This window comes from Porites lutea, chromosome 2 (genome assembly GCF_958299795.1).
Source record: "Porites lutea chromosome 2, jaPorLute2.1, whole genome shotgun sequence".
Lineage (NCBI taxonomy): Eukaryota > Metazoa > Cnidaria > Anthozoa > Scleractinia > Poritidae > Porites > Porites lutea.
The window spans coordinates 16,346,298-16,365,955 of record NC_133202.1 but is presented as its reverse complement, the minus strand read 5'-3'; the positions used below and the strand labels follow the sequence as shown (position 1 = coordinate 16,365,955).

The 19,658-nt window shown below is 36.3% G+C and overlaps 1 protein-coding gene across 2 annotated transcripts; it reads left to right on the top strand.

Moving 5' to 3' along the window:
- Positions 1-65: 65 nt before the first annotated feature.
- LOC140927884 (katanin p80 WD40 repeat-containing subunit B1-like) lies at positions 66-18,972 on the top strand. 2 transcript variants are annotated; one of them, XM_073377582.1, is made up of 23 exons: positions 66-285; positions 1,764-1,894; positions 2,189-2,306; positions 3,358-3,458; positions 3,956-3,997; positions 5,437-5,520; positions 6,333-6,448; positions 7,411-7,482; positions 8,106-8,256; positions 8,412-8,465; positions 9,235-9,294; positions 10,108-10,160; positions 10,373-10,431; positions 10,837-10,935; positions 11,476-11,541; positions 11,763-11,815; positions 12,491-12,586; positions 12,879-12,993; positions 13,537-13,622; positions 14,381-14,457; positions 15,068-15,142; positions 15,648-15,767; positions 16,494-18,972. In XM_073377582.1, exons 1-23 carry the CDS (start codon positions 252-254, stop codon positions 16,624-16,626), a joined length of 1,995 nt encoding a protein of 664 aa, XP_073233683.1. In that variant the 5' UTR covers positions 66-251; the 3' UTR covers positions 16,627-18,972. The 2 variants fall into 2 exon arrangements, with proteins under 2 accessions (XP_073233683.1, XP_073233682.1); XM_073377581.1 differs by having other exon boundaries at positions 68-285; positions 10,373-10,429; positions 10,820-10,935.
- Positions 18,973-19,658: the final 686 nt, after the last annotated feature.

The window sequence follows — 19,658 nt, the reverse complement described above, 5'->3', positions numbered from 1 at the left end:
ACTGTGGGTTAGTTTTACGCATGCTCTTTACACGGGATTCGCTGAATTGCTAATCAGAAGCGGGCGCGAATTTTGCCCAGTTCAGAATTGTCAAGCTACCTTTAGCCGTGTTTCAAATACTCCACTGTTTGTTTTTCTAAAAAATAACACCTTAAACTGGCGTTTTATTCAAATTAACATGTGATAGTGTCGCCTTGAAGCTATGGTCTTGGAAATAACTGCCTGGAAGCTGTAAGCGAAGTTTGAAGAAAATGGCGGCACAACATAAACGATCATGGAAGCTTCGTAAGTAGACGTTATTACCGGTGTAAATTTCCACTGTTGGTCTACACTGTTATACGGTCCCATGTAGCAGCCTGCATTATTTAACACAGTTGTACATCTAGTGTATAAATTCATTAAGCAAACTTAACTGAGATAAATAACTGTGGGCGTTGAAATCATGTCGCGACCATGTGTCCCCTAAATTATCCACTGTGTGTGAGACATAGACAGCTTGTAAGCTTAGATTAAGAAAATAAACTTAGAAGAACTTGATAGTTATCAGGGTAGATAGGTTATCATCCCTAGTATTTTTAAAACTATGATGTGGAACTATTTTGTGAGCTTACGGTTAACTTTGACTTACAACCGGCTATCTTTCCTACCTTAATGAATTTTAACGTAGTTATGGTTCTAAAGACTAGAAACATTTTGAAATATGCCTGCGAGATATTGTTTTTTGCCTAAATGGATTATTTAACGCCTTGTTTGCTTGGTGATATCTGTCTTAATTAGCAACCGGAAACAATTCTCAAGACGTAGAAAATAGACGTGAAAATGAGGTTGTAGTGAGGTTAAATATAAAAATTTGAAATGCTAAAACAAGCTTTGACGGCAGGCTAGATACGCAGCAAGTATGAAACCTTAGAGCAGATTTTTAAAAGGAGACTTAAAACAATTATTTTGCTATTTCACTGACTTCATGATATGTTACAAGTTTCATTCATGTGTTACTTTGTAAATACCCTCACAATATGCATGTACAAAACATGCCATGCATGGCGTATTATTAAGTGAATCAGTGAAACTGTCATTAATAATTTAATTTTTGTGGGTTTAAAAATGAATTCTTGGAGTTTGTCATAACATCGTTATTGTGGTAGTTTTTATTGTTTCTCAAAACAAATTACTAAAAAATTTGTTCAAAATTATGTTGAAAATATGTGCATATTTTACACTGATAAACCTTCACAAATGTGTCAGATTTAAGCTGTTTTATACAATGTTCTCTTGTACTGGTACTTATAATCACACCTTATAAAAATGTATCATTCAAATCAAAACTACAATATCCTCCTTACCCCCCCGCCCCCCCCCCCCCAGGCAACCTTCCAGGTATTTAGGTGTGAGTGGTATTAGTGTTCAAATTCCTCACTCTTTGAGCCAAAAGCCATTCAAATGCCCTTTCCATCCTTGATCCAATTTTAAGGTGATTATATGCCACACCCAGGGAAAAACCAGTAAAAATGGGAGAATAATATTGAAAAATCTAGAAATTTGCAGTGTTACTTTAGCCTGAATACTTAATTAGTTGACAAGGCTCTTCTCTGAGTAAAATTGAAGGGAGCCCAAAGCTCTGAACCTGTGAAAACTAGGGAGCCTGGCATTTGATTCCTGTGAAAAAGAAAACAGAGGTTTTCTGGTCACCTTGAACAGGTTGTTCAAAGCTATGATAATTATCGATTCATATACTTTTTTACTTTATATTTTGTTGTACACAGAGGAGTTTGTGGCGCATGGATCCAATGTGTCTTGTCTATCACTGGGTCCCTCGTCAGGACGAGTTATGGTGACCGGTGGAGAGGACAGGAAAGTCAATATGTGGGCTGTAGGAAAACCCAATGTGATCTTGGTAAAACACTTTCTTCTGCTATCAGTACTACACTTTTGTCATATAAAATTAAGATTATCAAAGAGAAGTTTTTTGGTTTGCCATTCTAAAAACCATTGTATAGGACAGAATATGGCTGCACCTTTGGCCGGCTGTACACCTAGTTAGAAATATTAATTAAGTGAAAAGTGGTTTTCTATTATTTAAGTATCGGTGCAATCTAGAATGCTGTAGTAAGCACTAGTAACTGCACATTTAGTAGCAAAGTACTAGTACCAACGTATTTAACATTGTTGTCACTGGCCATTATTGCAGACCCTGTCAGGACACACTAGTCCCGTGGAATATGTTAAGTTTAATAGTGGCGAGGATCTGGTTATAGCAGGATCTCAGTCTGGAACACTCAAGATATGGGACCTAGAAGCTGCTAAAAGTAAGTTTAGATCTTGTTAGAGAGCTACCTGTCCAGTCTGCATGTCACACATGCCTATAAACATGTTGGCAGGACTTTGCTCTGGCTTTTATTTAGCTTGTGAGCAAGCTCTCTGGGCACTCTGGCAGCAGGGCAGGCAGGGCGGAAAAAGGAAGGAGAGCTTGCAACTACGTCTCTGGAATTTAAATATCTGCATTGAAAAAGTCCATGCAAAATGCTGATTTGTGGAAATGACATCAGCAATGACGTCATTATGTTTGTTACATGTTTTTCAATGTTTGCTTACATTCTTGCCCATTTCCGCTTTTCGCTGACTGGCGGAAATCTGACAGCTCAGTCCATGGGTAGCCACAGGGGAATTTGAAGTGAAATTCAAATTCCAGAGACGTAGTTGCAAGCTCTCCTTCCTTCCCCACCCCGCTGCAAGAGCTCCCTGGGGAGCTTGCTCGCAGGCTAGCTTTTATTGATGGTGACTATATGCTACCAAATTTACATGGTAGGTGTTGCTGGACTATTAAATCATTTCCGTTACATTAGGCCTAGGAAACCCCTCGTTCAAACCCCTTCCTCCAGGCTCTTTGATTCTTCCCAGAGCAAACAGCCTACATATACATGTACTCTATTGGGTACACATGCATATATTCCAGGCTACTGTGAAGGATTAACAAAATGATAATGAAAGAGGTGGATGATTAAAAATGGTAAAATAGCATCACTTAGGGTCCAGACATAGAATACATGAATGATTTGTTATGCAAAACAAAACACAAAGAACAAAATTGGTTTCTACTTCCAGCTGCCACATTGTATTAGTATGTAACAATCATTTCATGTGTTGTTGTGAAGCAGCATGATACAATTGTTATATTTTAGTCTATTAACTGTTGGTTTTCTTGCTGAGTGATGCAATCATTTTCATTGTTTGTTTTGGTATGTAGATGTTGTAATCACTAGGTAATGTTGTTTACTGAAAAGTTCCTCTAAAAGTTGGAGAGTTTAAGTGTTTTATTGCACTTTGTAGCAGCTCTTTAATTGAGGATTCTTGTTTCAGTCGTTAGAACCCTTACAGGACATAAGAGCAGTATACGAGGTATAGATTTTCACCCCTATGGAGAATTTGTCGCTTCAGGCTCTTTGGATACAAATGTTAAGGTTAGCTGAATGACTGTCAGTTGGTATAAATGATAAATAAATAGATTTAATGCAAAAACCTTCACGTGTACATGTACAATTTTGTTCAATTTACAATGTTCATAGCATAAACTGGCAATGGGCAATTTTGCACATTAATTTTAATTTTTTAAAGAGTATTCATACCCAATAATGTTATGATTCAATAAAAATTTTTTCATCCTTAGTCAAGATTTAAATTTTTTTGTGCATGGTAAGTGTTATTATTAATTTGTAACAAAGGAAAGGATAATTATTGAAACAAGAAATTAAAGTCTTAAAGTGAAAGGTTAGTCTTAATTGAACCAAAACATATACACAAGATAACTGATTTCAAATTGCATCTTTTCAGCTGTAAGTGTTATAGTGCAACCTGCTCCAATAGCAATTTCTGTTGTAAGCTCTTTTAGCCTTTCTGGTATAAAACTACATCCCCTGTGATGAAACTGATGATGAATTTATGCTTCTTTCCTTTGTAGCTTTGGGATGTAAGAAGAAAAGGTTGTATAGTCACATTAAAGGTACTACTTGAAACCAAGCAAGTCATTAAACTTATTGAGTGTTACTTACTGAAAGGTTTAAGTAGTATTGAACTTAAACTTCTAGGGCCATGGGTTGAGAATATCACCTGGCTACTTTAGGCATGACCCCTGGATACTTTCAAGGGAAGCAAAGAAAAATGAGGCAGCTGCCCAATTCCATGACTGCTAATTGTGTAATAACCCAAAAAGTTGAAATCTTAATGACAGCCTGTCTGTGGTTTAAAATAATTAAAAATTTAATATCCTTGTGGCCAACTTATTTGCATTGTCAGGGCTCAAAGTAATGGCCGGTCAACGGACAATGCCTGGTTTAGATGACCATTTTAGTTGCCAGTCATTTTGACTGCTCAAGTGTATGGCTTTCAAAAAAATAAGAAACTAAAAAAATATATATTCATTCACATTAATTATGTAAATTACAAACAGTTTAAATTGTAAAATATTTTAGCTACTTGCAGTTATAAATTTGGAGAATACAGATAAAACAGTCTCATTCTGGGGCTTTGTGAATGCCATTTATTGTATTGTTGCAAAATAAACATTCTACTCTTGCTGAAAATGGTAAAAATTTAATAAGCACCCAGCCTTGAATAAGCGCCCACCTCCAATAAGTGCCCACTCTCAAGGTCCAAGAATTTAATAAGCGCCCAGGGCGGTTAATTGAATAAATACGGTAAATAAAATAGAGCGACATTCAACTTTTGTGCTTTACAAGTGACCTCTCATGGATTGCCTCTATTCTTCTTATTTGCGAATGTAAATTTTATGCATGTACCCATGTAAAAATTACATGACACTGGAAATCAACTCTTAGCCTCAAAGTGGGAATGGGGAAAGGGGGTACTCAGCATTCTGTAACAAGTGAAGTCGAATATATTCTCAGGTTAAAATCTTTCACCTACAATCATGGACAAAAGTGTATTTCTCGGGTGTTTTCCAATTCACACATGCCCAATCCCTCCCCTCACCCCACAAACATCATTGGATGCGTGTACCCAGAAATTTCTCCTAGATTTTTTCCTTTTAGCCCCAGAGTGAGAATGGGTGAAGCAAGTACTCAGTGTTCTATCTGTGAAGCATAAAGCCTTACCCTATATATGACAGAAGAGAGTGTCACTTTTAGCCTCAGAGTGGGAATTGGGGAAGGGGAATACTCAGTGTTCGATCTGTGATACATAAAACCTTACCCTGTGCCAGACAAAATGGTAGGACACATTTTGCACCTTACTTTTTTAAGTTGTGGTTCAATTATATCCTTAGTATATTTTTTTCCCTTTGTTTCATACTTGGTATCATTCATTATTATACCCCAAAAAATAAACCAAGAATAAAATTGAACTACAACATACATGTATACCAGAAAAAGAAACCTTAAATTCTAGTTCTATGCTAATATCATTACCTTTTTTCTCTTTAAGGGTCACACAGATGGAATAAATTTTGTAAAATTTAGCCCAGATGGCAGGTGGATAGTTTCTGCTTCTGATGATAACACTGTTAAGGTGATGGTTCCTTATAAACTCATTCAATTATTTTCCTAGTTATCTCTTTCTCCATTACAATGTGTTATCTGCAGTGTGCTTAGTCAAGGGCACAACAAAGGTACTGTATAAGTTCCCTGGGCTAGTGGAATGACTTGTCAGACTAGCATGTTTTAAATAACATTTTGTCCAATAGGCAAGCAAGAATTGCCCAGACATAGTAAATGTTAGGTTTTAAAAGGGCATTGGTAGGTGTTTACAACTGCTGTGGGCTATTAAACTTCAGCAATTTTTAAAATTTTCATTTCACCCTGTTTGTCGTATATTTGGTAGTGTAACAACAAGTATCAATAGTATGGGGCTTGGTATGGGAGTGGGTAACACCTCTCTTTGAAGGAGTCTGGGAGTCTCCCTGGGGGAAATTTTAATTTTTTGGGTCCTAAGAAGTACATTTTAAGCCAACAGGGAAAAAATTTGGGGGTGTGACACACACCCACAAACAAATTTTGCTTTATTGTACAGGTATGTCACATGTTTGTTTTCATCCAAAGTGTTCAGAAACAAGAATTAATGTGACTGATTTGTTATACCCCTTCAAAAAAAGGTTTTTTTGGTATTCATTACTTCCATAACAACTAGAAAGCAATGTTTGCTGGCCATGGGAGATTCCAAAAAAGGCTGTGGCAGCAACTAACCATGCAGATTAGGACAGAAACATTTTGTTACTTTTTCTGGGATTTTGCCACCTGGAGTAGGAGACTAGAAGAATTAGCTTATCTTGCCAAAATAATCAATGGAAGGTTTCTTTTTTATTTTTTTATCTCTCTTTATAGTTATGGGATTTAACAAGTGGAAAGCTACTTCATGACTTCAAACAGCATACAGCTGCCGCTACATGTGTAGAGTTTCATCCTAAAGAATTTTTGTTATCAACTGCTAGTAATGACAGGTTTGTATTCAAGATTTCTTTTACTATACTCTTTTATCTTCTTAATGTGCTTCAATTCATAAACAATATAATAGCCACAACAGTGGTGATAAATGCCCCATGTAATGAGAGAATCTCAACACCCCTTCAAATGGCTCGCTAAAAAAAACTCTGCTCAGGTCAGAAGGATGCAAGTGACAGCTTAAGTAAAGATATTCATTCACATGGCTCTTAAAAAGCCTGAACTCAATCCTATAATTTCTCCAATGGTGGTTAATATATTCGAGCCATTTCTTGAAAACAAAGAGAAGATCATGGTAAAAAATTCCAAGGTTGTGTTTTTCTATCAAACTAAAAGGTTACACGCAAAAGTGCTGCTAATTTGGACCAGCACTATAGGTGATAAATGTCTTCACCTGTTGCTAGTGTTTAATAATCATACTTTTCTGTCCAGTTTAATGTAATTTGTGAATGCTCTAAGCATTATGAGTGAGTTATAGCAGTTATGTTGGGGGTGAAAGCCAGCCTTTTTTGAGATGGATTGGGAACTAGTTGTCTCCTGCAAATCATGTGGGCTCCATTGTGTGTTGCTTTCACCTAGATAACCCTTTACCCATTCACACACAACAGCAAACTAGTTAATTGTTATCTGTTAACTTTTTACGAAAAATGAAGAGAATTAGTTTTCATATCCCATATCCCATGTGCATTCACAAGTTGACTCATAGGGTCCTTTGATTCAAAATGGCTATGAAAACAGTTGGTTTGTTAATTTGTGATCATAATGGTCTTGCTACAGGAGCATGGCTTTCTCTAGGTAAAGTTACTGGTTAACCAAGTTCTCAGCAACTGTTTCATCACGCCCCAGACAATCACATTGCCGTCCATAAAAAAATTCCAAATAATATTCTAAACACAGTAAAATCAATGTTGATTTTCTTACCAGATGATTTACCTGTTAGAAATTTATATATATTTTTCAGGACAGTAAAATTCTGGGACTTGGAAACCTTTCAGCTTGTCTCTAGTACAGATCCTGAGACTGGTGGTGTAAGGTCGGTGAACTGCTTTATTTGACAACCTATTAAGCACAGTTGTTGAAATTTTGCTTGATAGCTCTAAATGTTTTATAATTTTGGGCTGGGCCTTATAATGGGGATAACACAGTAGTTAATTTTAGCCACTATGAGGCTTGTGTACTTTTTGTCTTTCTTAGAGTAGGGTAGGGAGGGTGCGGAAGGGGTTGGACTTAACAGAGAGGAAGGCTTTTTATATAATAGGAATCAAAGATGATGTAATAATTTCTAAAAGGGTGTCTAGCATAAATGGACAATCAGATCATTGTTTAGGTGATTTTGGCTTAATGTCAGCCCTATAAATTTTAAAACACAGCAATAACTAAATGTAAATAATCCAATGAAATAATATTATAGTTGGAAAAGCTGAAATAACCCCAGTCACTGGGGCCTCTTTTGTTTGCCAGAGATGAGTGAAGGGGTTTTCAGGGGTGCTTAGTAGACTGTTTGTGGTAAAATAATAATTATTTTACCACAAACAGTCTACTAAGCACCCCTAAAAACCCCTTCACTCATCATATAATTATTATATGAAGGCCAAAATCCTGTTTTTACCCAAAACACATGGAATGTTAAAATACTGCTTTGTGTATTTGTTGCAGGTGCATTACGTTTCATCCTGAAGGTCATTGCTTGTTCAGTGGAGCTCAAGATTCCATGCGAGTGTATGGCTGGGAGCCAGTTAGATGTTATGACAGTTTTTCTCTTGCCTGGGGAAAAGTTGCTGATATTGCAGTTTCTTCAAGCCAGTTGGTTAGTGATAGATACCTGTATTGTACGTTCAATACACTTGTCTTGTATGTACATGTTCTTTACTTATTTGTGATCAAAGGTTTTAAAACTCCCAGAAAACAGATATCCCCAATTGTCTTCATTTGTTAACATTGTTTTGTGTTATGGTCTTGCAGATTGGTGCATCATTTAATCAGACAAATGTTTCACTTTGGGTTGTTGATTTAGGGGTATGTATAATACACTGACAAATTTCTTTAGGCCAGTCTGTTTTTACCTGCTGAATGAATTTGGGGCTGGGTTGTCTTCAGGGTTTTCATTATTAAAGGATTCTAGTAGCTGGAGAAAGAAGTAACCTTACAGGAGAATATTTGAAAGAGGCTCTACGTCTGAATAGAAAATAGTTGTAGGCTATCGAACGTTTGCCGGAGAATTCTGCATAGTAATCAGAGAATTCTCTGATCCCAAATGGCTGATTTACACCCTGTGTCTTGTAGGCCAGTTTTAATTTTTGGCCTTATAAAGCAACAGATCTCCCACACACACCCTTCCCCTCCCCATTTTTGCCACTCTAGGGCCAATGATTTTCATTTTTGTGCTAGTTACCTATTCTCTTTATGTTGGTTCTTTTGTTTGTTTAAATATGGGTTATATGGTTCCATTTATACACAGCCGGCAAATGGTGTTCAGCATGTAAGAGAACTTCTCAGTTCTTTGTGTCCTCAGACACCTTCCTTTAATCCAATTTGAGTCCTACAAACAGAGAAAAAAGATTTTGATAACGAAAGTAATATTTTGATAATGAGTGCTATCCGGTTTCATTCATTGAAAACTTTACAGAAGCCTATTTGCAATATTTCTCAGCCCATTGCCCTGGTTGTTTATGTGTAAAAGATGGTGCAGGCAATTTTTCTAACTGTATGTAACATTGTACCCTTATGATTTATTAAATTATGCAAAGTTATTATATTACTAATCTTATGAACTTTTTTTATCTAGCATTTAGAAAACCTCATAGCAAAATATAACAGTGAAGCAGCAGATTTAGGAAATAATGTGGTGAGTTTAAGCAGTTGTGCTAATAAGGGGGCAAACTACCATAATAACAGCAATAAAAAGGTCACTATAAAAATAAGTTGGTATTCTTTGAAACTTAATAATGTTTAATTAGCCTAGAGGAAAATAGATAATTGAGTTAAATGTAAGCAAATTTTCCTGAAGATGAATTCTTAAGGACTGTATCCAAGGTCAAAAGGTCATGTCCTCCAGGTTGTAGTCAAGCAGTGGATGTCAAAGAAATGCACCAAAAAGTGTGCTGCTTCATGTGAAAAAGCTACTGTTTTGCTTATAACAAGCGATATAATTCTTAAAATTGTTTTTATTGCCTATTTTTGTTACGGTTGCCTAAACTCCCGGTGTATTTAATGTGTACAAGATTATGTCATCATGAAAGTATGGGGATGGCCTTATTTTTACATTTACTTACTTACAGAGTTGTTACTGAAAATATTTAAATATTAAAGTCAGGTGTTTGTCAGATTTTTTTGTTCAAAACTCGTCATATAGTGGTCTTCAAATGTTTAATAAGGATGCTTGAGTTTTCCATGCCCTCTTTTCTGTGCACACAGATCTGGGCTTTGATGTAACTTGATTTAATACTGGAGAAGCTTTTGACAAGCAAGATAACCCTGTTTAACTGTAAGCTAAGGAGGATCCTTTAGTACAATATGCCTCCTAGAGGATTTAAAACCTCACAAGTCAACTTTTATGCATTTCGTGTTGTTATGAAAGAAACAGCAGCAAGAATCACAATGTAAACTCCCTTCATTTAAATAAAGATTTGACTAGTATAATATGTTTTTTTGCAAATAGGCAGGAATGCCAGGGGAACAAAAGCCAGCTCAGGTTGTACCTTCCACCAAAACGTGAGTTGTAGTCATAAAAATAAGATCAAGTTTTCTTAGTGTTCTGAATAAGATTTTTTTTTAACTGCATTTTGCCAAATACAGCTGTACATGTACTGCTCATCTGAGATTTTTAGTGTTAGTTATCTTACTGAGTCCAGGAGTGCTAATGATGGAAGTGATTCCTGTGTTCTGATCGTTTTCTTTTAATAAATCATTTACTTTTTTCACAGTCCCCCTAGAAAAGCCTTTAGTACAGAGAGACCTCAAACTACATCTTCAAAACCCAGGTTAGTGAAGTTTAGAGAACGAATTGTATTGAATCCAGAAAGGCTGAAACTATCATGGTGTCAAACTTGCTTACAAACACGTATCTATGTTCTACATTTTTACAGGTTAACATACTCCTTAGTTTTCCACATTATAGCAGAGGAATTCATCAATAGCAGTACTTCATAAGTTAAAAGAATTTGTTTTGGTTTAAAATCTCATTTTATTTTGTCAGACTTTGTTTTTCCTCCTCTAAAATCATGATCAAAATAAGTATGCAAGTAAAGTTGAAGAGTGTAAGAATATTAATTTAAACCCTGTTTTAAAATGTTCAAACCAATTAACGAATCAATCAGTCAATCAATAAAAATAAAATTTTATATTTGTGGAAATTTTTTTTGTTTACTCAGGTCTAAAGTGGAACAGTCTGCTATACCTGATGAATCTAATACTGAAGGAAAGGAAAAGAAGGATGAACAGAAACTAGGAGCACCTGAAGATATATTTAAAGCAAAAAGTAAACTGGGTGAGTTAAAATAGAAGACTTTTTTTGCCAGTGTCGTCATAGTCATATATTCATTGTCACATGTATCTTTGAGTGGTGGTCATTGTGTTTACTGCATATGAAGACTTACCATTTACAGTTCCACAAACATTACATTGTATGCTTTTTGGAGTAATTGCTCAGTGTTAAAATAAATTTGTTCGTTCTGACTCAACAAGTTTATAATTAATTGTGCATGTGTTGCGATGCTTTTGCAATAGTTTCCATCATTGAGAAGTAGTTTTCTATTCAATTGACTGTATTTAAGCCATGTTAATATCAAAATAGTTTCCTACAATACTGAATAGGTACTGGTATCGTAAGTATTGTTCCTGAAATTATCTATAACCTGTTGTTTTCAAGCACTGCTCTTTACTGAGAGAGGCTGGCCACTGCACCCCACATTGTTCAATCTACATGTACCATACTTTTTACCATACCTTTTAATTTCCACTATCCAGTTATGTTCTCCATCCTTCAGGATCTTCTTTAGTTTTGAAAGTAGAATTTTCTTTTAAACAGATCGTACACCTCCAAGACAAAAACATGAGCCATTTCAGCCTCCGTTAGAAGACCCTTTATCACCTGGTAAGATTTAGCAGTCAAGGATCACAAGTCTTGACTAAGAATTTACTTCCACCCTAAGGCTACAGATGGTCTTCCTATTAACATAGACAGTTTACAGGTGTAATTTAGTTGCTAGTAGTCTTATATGGATTCAATCAAACAAATTCCCAAATGGAACTGTTTGTATTTTTTTTCCAATGAGTGAAATAGAAAATATTGATTGTTGAATTGATTAATTTCAGGTTATGTAAAACAACCACCCCCAGCATTCCCAGAACCTGTTAAAGCGTCCAAGGTACTAAGGCTAATTTATGCATTCCAGACATGTACTTAATATGAAAAAGCTGCCTCAGTCTGTCTTTGAAATTGACCCTCCTAACATGCAGGGTTCTCAATAGATTTTTAAGTAGGAGGTGATCACTGATAAAGTAGGAGGCTCTTCAGCAAAGCCAGAGGTGTCAAAACAAAGCAAAGAAAAGCGACCTAAACACAAAGTAAGCGGCTATAAATCCCAAAGTAAGCGGCGATCAATTGCCGGGTGCCGCCTTGTATTGAGAACCCTGAACATGTACCTCTGTTTGTAGAGATGTACCAAGCAGATTGTCCTATAAGTGTAGTTTATGCAATGTCAAGATTGGTCAAATATAAAAGAATGTTGAAAAACACTGAGTTCCATCTCACAACACTCTTATGTTTCTCATGAGAGTTCATTCAAAAAGGTAGATTGTCAATTCACTGTGGTGAAAGAATTTGACTCAAACTTCAAATGTTTTGATGATAACGATCAGGGGGCAAAGAAAGTCACTTTACAACTTAGTATTTCAAAAAACTGTACTTAACATGTATTATCCCAACAGTCATTTTAACTAGCCTGAAACAAATTTATGATGAGTGGGATTTGAATACAAATGAAAGGAAAAAAAGGAAAAAAGTTTGCATGTGACCTCACATGTTACCCTTTCCCTTTCAGCCTGTTTCTTCAAGTGAAAAAGCAAACAAGCAGCAACATATGATTCCATCTGAGAGAGACAAGCCTGCAGGACTGCAGTTGTCTGACTTCCTTCCCGTGAGTACCTAAAGCGTTACTTCTCACAGAAATAAGTGTTGTTGTATTATTGTCTGAAGACACAATAAAAAACCTAGACCATGGTTAATTAACAAAGTGAAGAATGATTGTAACTATTGCCAACTCTTACAAGTCTGTGAATTTTAGGCATTTTACTAATGAACAGTTATGACTTTTAGATAATTTGGGCAAGAACAACTAGCCTAACTATGTTGAATACTAGTTTCCTACTAGCTTTACTAGCTTCTAATTGCATCTGTGAAAAATGTGACACATTTTGTTCTTATTCTAGGCCAGAACACCTGTGGTTGATGAGCCTTCAAAACAGGATGTTTATAATCAGCATAACAATCAGCCACAGTATCCATCTGTATCAGAATCAGAAGCAGTCTCTACACTCACAAAAAGTCAGTTAAATTAACTCTGCTTTGTAAGAACTTTATTAAGTTAGTAGAGAAGAAACAAGGGTACAAAATGAGTGAATGCATATTGCAGGGTGCAAAGAAAGTCATTTTTACAGCTTGCCATTCAGGCAAGCTGAAGCTAACAGTTACTAGCCCAAACATCATTTCAACTAGCTCCAAAAGCATTTGGATGAACAGATTGATTTCACAGTTCTTCTGTAATTTGAATTCCTCAAAAAACTTCACTTCCCGTCGGGCAAGTTAAGAACAGAACTCTCTAGCCCGATAGCAAAATCCACTAGCTCCGGGCTATCGGACATTACTTTCTTTGCACGCTGATTGGTTGCTTTGTTGATCAAAATTCTTGAAAATTTTGCATTGACATCGAATGGAAGTTTTTATGGTAAAGAACATTATTTTAAAGAAAAACAACAGTAACATTTACATGACAATCAAAATGAAGAAAAAGTGGAACAAAGCAATAAAATCAAAGTCGACCTGAAATCCAATAATTTGACCCTTAATGTATACCCATTTTTTTAACAGGTCATGGATCCATAAATGCTATCATGACATCAAGACTTAAAAATCTCAGTACTGTTGCTAGATACTGGGGTGATGGAGACATAAAGGTGAGTGGAATCTTGACACAATGATAATGCAGCCAACTTTGGTAGTGGAAATCACTATTCAAGTCATCTGGTGGCCTACCAGCTAGTTTGTTTTGACAAAATCCCTCTCGATTAACATAGATGAAAAGTACCATAAATGCCTGAATTAGCTATAGTGTAAAGTCTCTAATAGGGTCTTCCTATTGAATTAACACCCCCATTGGGGACACTGTTTTTATGTCTTCTACTGGAGATGGTGGGAACACCTTTTCAACAAGTTCATCCAAGATATACAAGGGTCTAGGCATTATTTTGCAGGGTAAAGTCAGTACCTTTTTTTTCTCTGTTATTTTAATACCCTGGGTCCAGTTGTTTGAAAGCCGATTAGTGCTAACCATGCATTAAATTTTAATCTGGGTTTTATATTCTTTTGTTCAAAAGCATCTTCCCAGATAATTTTCACTATTCTTTATAGAGCATCAATTTATTATATTGCAGGCAAAAGGAGTAAAACTGAATTTGCTTTTTAAGCTTTCAAATCTGAATTTAAACTTTGCACTAACCCTGGGTTATCTTAACCCTGCCTTGAACAACCCTGCCCTGATTATTAGACAAGTCTATCCCTGGGAATCAAACCCACGACCTCGCACTCTACAGTCAATTGCTAGTCCTGCCACAGTGCCCCCCTAGAAAATTAAATAAGTGTGTCTATTAAAGAAAGGACATGCCTTTGAGTTGTGGTGTGCTTAATATTAACCATTTGGATTACTTTATTTCAGACTGCAGTACAAGTTTCTGTAGATATGAATGACCAAGCTGTGTTAGTGGATGTACTTAATGTTCTCTGTTTGAAACAGTGAGTAAATAATTTCACAGTATTGTTCATTTATCTCGTTAGTTTTAAGTTTATCTCTTGATAGTAACCATGCTGTAATTTAAATCATCAAATTAGGATATTTAACTTTATTAAACTTTAATTTGCAATCCAAGGTTAGTTATCTTGTTCTTCATAAAACCATCAAATTCTGGGCCGAGTTGTTCAAAGCTGGGTTAAGATAATCCAGGGTTAGTGCGAGATTTGAATTAAGATTTGAAAGCTTAAAAAGCATTACAGCTTTAATTCTTTTTGTCAACAAGTTGATGTTTGGAAGCTCTAAAAATAGCACAGAAAATGATCAGAGAAAATACTTTTGAACACAAGATTAAAAAAACCCGGGTTAGTTTTAACCCCGGGTTAAGCGTTAATCGGCCTTCGAACAACTCGGCCTTAATATTTAATTATCAATATGTAAATTCTCCTCTGTTGCCCCAATACATCTCATGTTGAGCTTGGGAGAAGTTGTGATAATAACAAGCAATCATGACCATTCTCGTGACCATCGTGTGTTATGTGACATTGACAATTACAAGGGGAAATTTGAAGCTGATCTGTATAGGGTTAATGGATTCAATTTGTTCATTTTAAGGACTTTGTGGAATCTGGATGTGTGCTCTCTTCTTCTTCCTCATCTTAAAGACCTCATAAGCAGCAAATATGAAAGGTGAGTTATAAAAGAATCTTATGCACAATACTATTTTGAAGGCCTGTTTGTCTCTGGAATATTTAGTAACTGCAAATTTATGAGATTGGGAACTGCGCACGCATGCATGGTATTTAAAAATCCAGGAGGCAGGTAGTCTTGGAAATCATGGAGCTGCAACCATCCAGCAGCCGCTGCTAACGGGCACTGTCACATCATATTTACCTACAGCAATACTTACCTCTGGAGATAAACCAGTTCTATCTGGGATAGGGAGGGTGGGACTGAGGTATTCACAGAGATTCACAAACAACATCATAAAATGGAGCACTGTTATGGAGAGGGGGGTAAAGTGACAGTGCAATGTTGGCCTCAGGTCTGTCAGGCACCTAATATGACAAAGAAATGATGACCATTATTGCGGATAAAACAAGGGAATGTGTCTTCCAGGACAAACATAGGAGGTTTTTGTGTCAAGTTTGTCTATATAGTTAACAAAATTAACAGAAAATGAATCTTTCAACAGCTATGTACAAGTTGGGGCAATGGCGATTAAGTTAATTTTGCGGAACTTTGCTCCAGTCATAAAAAGCAACATGGCAGCCCCTCCTGTTTCTGTGGGAGTTGACTTGGTCAGGGAGGAGAGGTGAGTTAAAAATTTATCAAAATTTGTTGTCTTGAACAACTTTGTGAAACAATTCTTTGTCCATCCCTTTGTAGTTATATGTAGGTTGACACAGCGTTCATGCATGCCCAATATGCACTAGATATCATTATTGAGTTGAGTCAGTCCACATCCATCCAAGTCCACCCACCTACCAGAACGTTCAGGTCATGATATGCAAAAGGAGTAAGAAGGTCAACTTCTGGAAGTCAGACATTAGGTCCTTGTAATCTGTCAACACCCTTCAACCACCTTTTGAAGCATCTCCCTCAAAAATGACTACCTTTAGACTATCTTGGCAGGTTTAGTTAAATAACAGTTGTCTTCAAGGAGCTCTATCACCACTTTTTTTTTTCAAGTCTAAAACACTTTGTCATCAATGAAAACCAAACATTAACTCTTTTTCCTTTGAGATTGACCAGCCGCTAACTTCTCCTTGTAGTAAATTAAAACTACGCGAACAATGATTAAGTTAAGGTATAAAGGGAATGACCAACAAGTGTAAATTCAGTTCTTGACTGTTAAACAAATTCTCCTTATTAGTATCATAGGAAGTGTATGGAGAAATGCGTGGAGAATATTCACGGTGATATTTGGATTTAAAAGGTTTAATGGTTGAAAATTATTACTCTATACTTTTCTCATTCATGTAAAATGTACAGTGTATACTTTCCTTCATGAACGTATTGCCATTAATTCTTATCACAGGTATAACAAATGCCACAAGTGCTACTCACACCTTCAATCCATCCGAGAAGTTCTCTCCAGTAAGACAAGCGCCACTGGAAAAATGGGAAGCCTGTTCCGTGAGCTGTCACTAGCATTTTCTTCCCTGGATTAACTAACTGCCATTATGGTAGCAAAGGTAACCGTTAAGGAAGGACTTGTGGCAAATGTCTGAAATGATGTCAGAACATCTATCACATTGGCTAGTGTAACCCCACTGTCTCATTTTTGGGGGGACAAGGATATTGCGGCAGCAGGAATTAGTGCTTGAGTAATTGTTAATGTGGATTTTGAACTGGAAGTAGCCTATTAAGACAGGGTCAAAGAAAAGTACCACAAATTTAACTGAAGGACAGGGTGCTTCTCAATGTGATGTTGGCTGTGGTATCAGTAATGGCTCCTAAATGTGTAATTTTATCCTTGGTTTAAACTATAATTTTCCTTTGCTTTCATGTATGGTAATTTATGGTAATGAGTTTTAAAGCATAGGAAATTAAAATTTAAACTAAGGTTAAATCAAACCACAACTTATACTTGTACCATCAGTGCCTTTACTGTTTTTGAAACACTTCAATTTACAAAAGTGAGCTTTCAGTTGATGTAGTCAAAGTTGAGTGGATTTGTAATAGCAGGGAAGCATTTTCTTTTAAGTGTTGTTGTCATTAAAGTGCATGTTGTTTTTCCATTTTGCACTTAATCAGCGCATTTCATTAGCCATGGGTACCAAAACCTGCTTAATAGAAGTTTGCAGAACATTGAAGCATTTCCTGCTAGCAGAGGTGTCCCAGTTTTCCTTGTTATTGACTATTTTCCAATTCCCCATAATACACTCTGTCTGCCCCCCAAATTTTGCATAACTTATTGTCTTAAAATGCTCTTGGGAAAATGCAATACTCCCAGGAGCATTTAAAAACAATGGTTTATGCAAAATTTGGGGGGCAAACAGAGTGTATTATGGGGAATTGGAAAATAGAGAATTCAGTGGGCAAATACCAGGGAAAAGAGGCCTCTAATAGCAGGGAAATTGAAGCAACACTCAAGGTTTTGTTTTTGTATGATATCACTAACTGATTATTGTTAATTGAGATTCTACTTGTGAAGCAAGTTAATATTTATCTTGGATGGAGGAAAAAAAGTGCCATAACCCACCATCAATTAAGAACTCTAAATGAACAAAGAATAAGTCGAGCATTATAATTACAGTGTGATGAGCTTTTGCACTCTTTAAGTGCCCTTTTCAAGAAAAGGTAAATAAATCTTCTTTCCAGATGTGACTTAATATAATGTGGACCTTATTACTAGAATATTAATTTCAGACATACTATGGAATTCTGAAAGCAGCAGGCCAAAGGGACAGCAACTCTTGGGTAGCTGTTACTTGTGGGTCACTAAATACTCAAGTAACCAAAGGCATGATAAGTGCAATGTCACTTTGTCAAGTCCTCATCATTGATTCACAATAAAACACCAAGCTGTTCCATCTGAAAGACACCTCACACAGTTCTGTTGTCAATGATTTGTTAAGCTCAGTCCCTACATTAAATATGAGGTTCTTTAAAAGTTCCCTTAAGATGTGGTTGGTTCTGTACGTAATTTGCCATTTTCATGTTGAAGCTTGTTTGGCTTTGGGTGCTACAGGAGGCATCCAAGGGCAAAACGCAAAAGGTCTGAAAATTGAAGTAACTTTTGGAGTACCACCAGTTTCTGTAATTATGTGGAGGGTCCAAAGTTTAATGATATTAAAAATTCTGGTTGCCTTTCTTTTAAGGGACCACTACTTTGCAAACTCTAGGTAATGTCATTCAAGGAAGGATTTTTTTGCACAATACTTGTTAAGGTATCAGCAGGGCGTTGTCATGCAAGATAGAATATGTCAAACATATCATCATCACAACGATTATGAGGATGTGAGCTGTGCAGTGTAGCAAGTTGCCAACTGTCAGTGCAAAGTACTTCTAATGTTAAGGTTGTGGCTTTATTATTGAATGTTAGGTATTGATATGACAGTCACTATCAAGGCAGGAAGGTGCAAAAACACTTAGATGTAAATCCAAAATGAAGTGCCATTAACTTAAAGGTCCATTTCTGGAAGTAAAAATCATTAATATGTTTGTGGCTTCACGTTATGAAAAAGCGGAATTGAAAGTTGCAAGTGAAGTGAACAATTAAGGTACTCTTAGGAGTCTTAAGTTGGAAATGGCTGCTATCACAGTAAAATGTTGTCACTAGATTTCCTTAAGTCATTAGTCATTGAAAGCATTAAGTACAGTACTTATATGTAAGTGCTATCAAGGAATTTCCAAAGTCAGTCTGCATGTAGATCTCTGTAAATAGAAGCTTTTCAGCCATGTTAATGATTCTTAAGTATGGTCACTGTATTTTGCACGTGAATAGCATAACGACTCTAACTGAAGTAAAAGCGATAAAAAACTATCAAAGAGCATTAAAATATGTTTCTAGAGATGTTGTCTTGTCATTTTCTTATTATTCAGCCTGCTACTATGCTAACAATAACTAGCACCTAGTTTCTTATTACTTTTTCAATAATCAAGTAAAGAGGTCATGAGAAATGATCAGCAATGTCCACCAAATTCTCCTCATTGATACCACAGGAAATAGATGGAAAATTATGGTACTTTCATGTTGCCATGCATCTGTTCAGTCGTAGATCGCAGATCTCAAGTATTGGGGAGGAAGGGAATTTTTTCCAAGAGTCTGGGAAACTCCCCACTCAGCCCTCCCCTAACCTACTGTTAACACCAACTTCTCACTTGTTGCAAAATGTTGGTCTAGGGGAGAGGTAAGTGAAGTGGGTAGGTTTCCATAACCTTAGCCTTGCATGCAGACGTTCTGAAGGCTTTGTCACACAAATTAGTTGTGGAGGATTGCATGACAAGCCAAAAGAGCATCTGCATAGGTGGCTATCATAACCTGGGGGTTTCTTGGTGTTGCTGATCTGTTAACTGGAATGAATTTTTCAACGGGGTAAGGACAGGGGCACTGAATAGAGGAAACGAGTTGAAAATGTAGTCGAAGATGGAACTTCTAAAGCTGATAATAGTTCATTTTATATCTTAATAAACAGCCATTATCAGATGTATACGCATTATTGATCAATCGTGAGGTCAAGATAGCTCGATATTGGTC

Excerpts from the sequence above, each read along its gene's own strand:
- LOC140927884 (XM_073377581.1), top strand. The coding sequence starts at position 252 with ATGGCGGCACAACATAAACGATCATGGAAGCTTC. Across the intron at positions 11,816-12,490 it reads AACCTGTTAAAGCGTCCAAG|CCTGTTTCTTCAAGTGAAAA; the intron begins GTACTAAGGCTA and ends TTTCCCTTTCAG. Across the intron at positions 15,768-16,493 it reads GACTTGGTCAGGGAGGAGAG|GTATAACAAATGCCACAAGT; the intron begins GTGAGTTAAAAA and ends TTCTTATCACAG.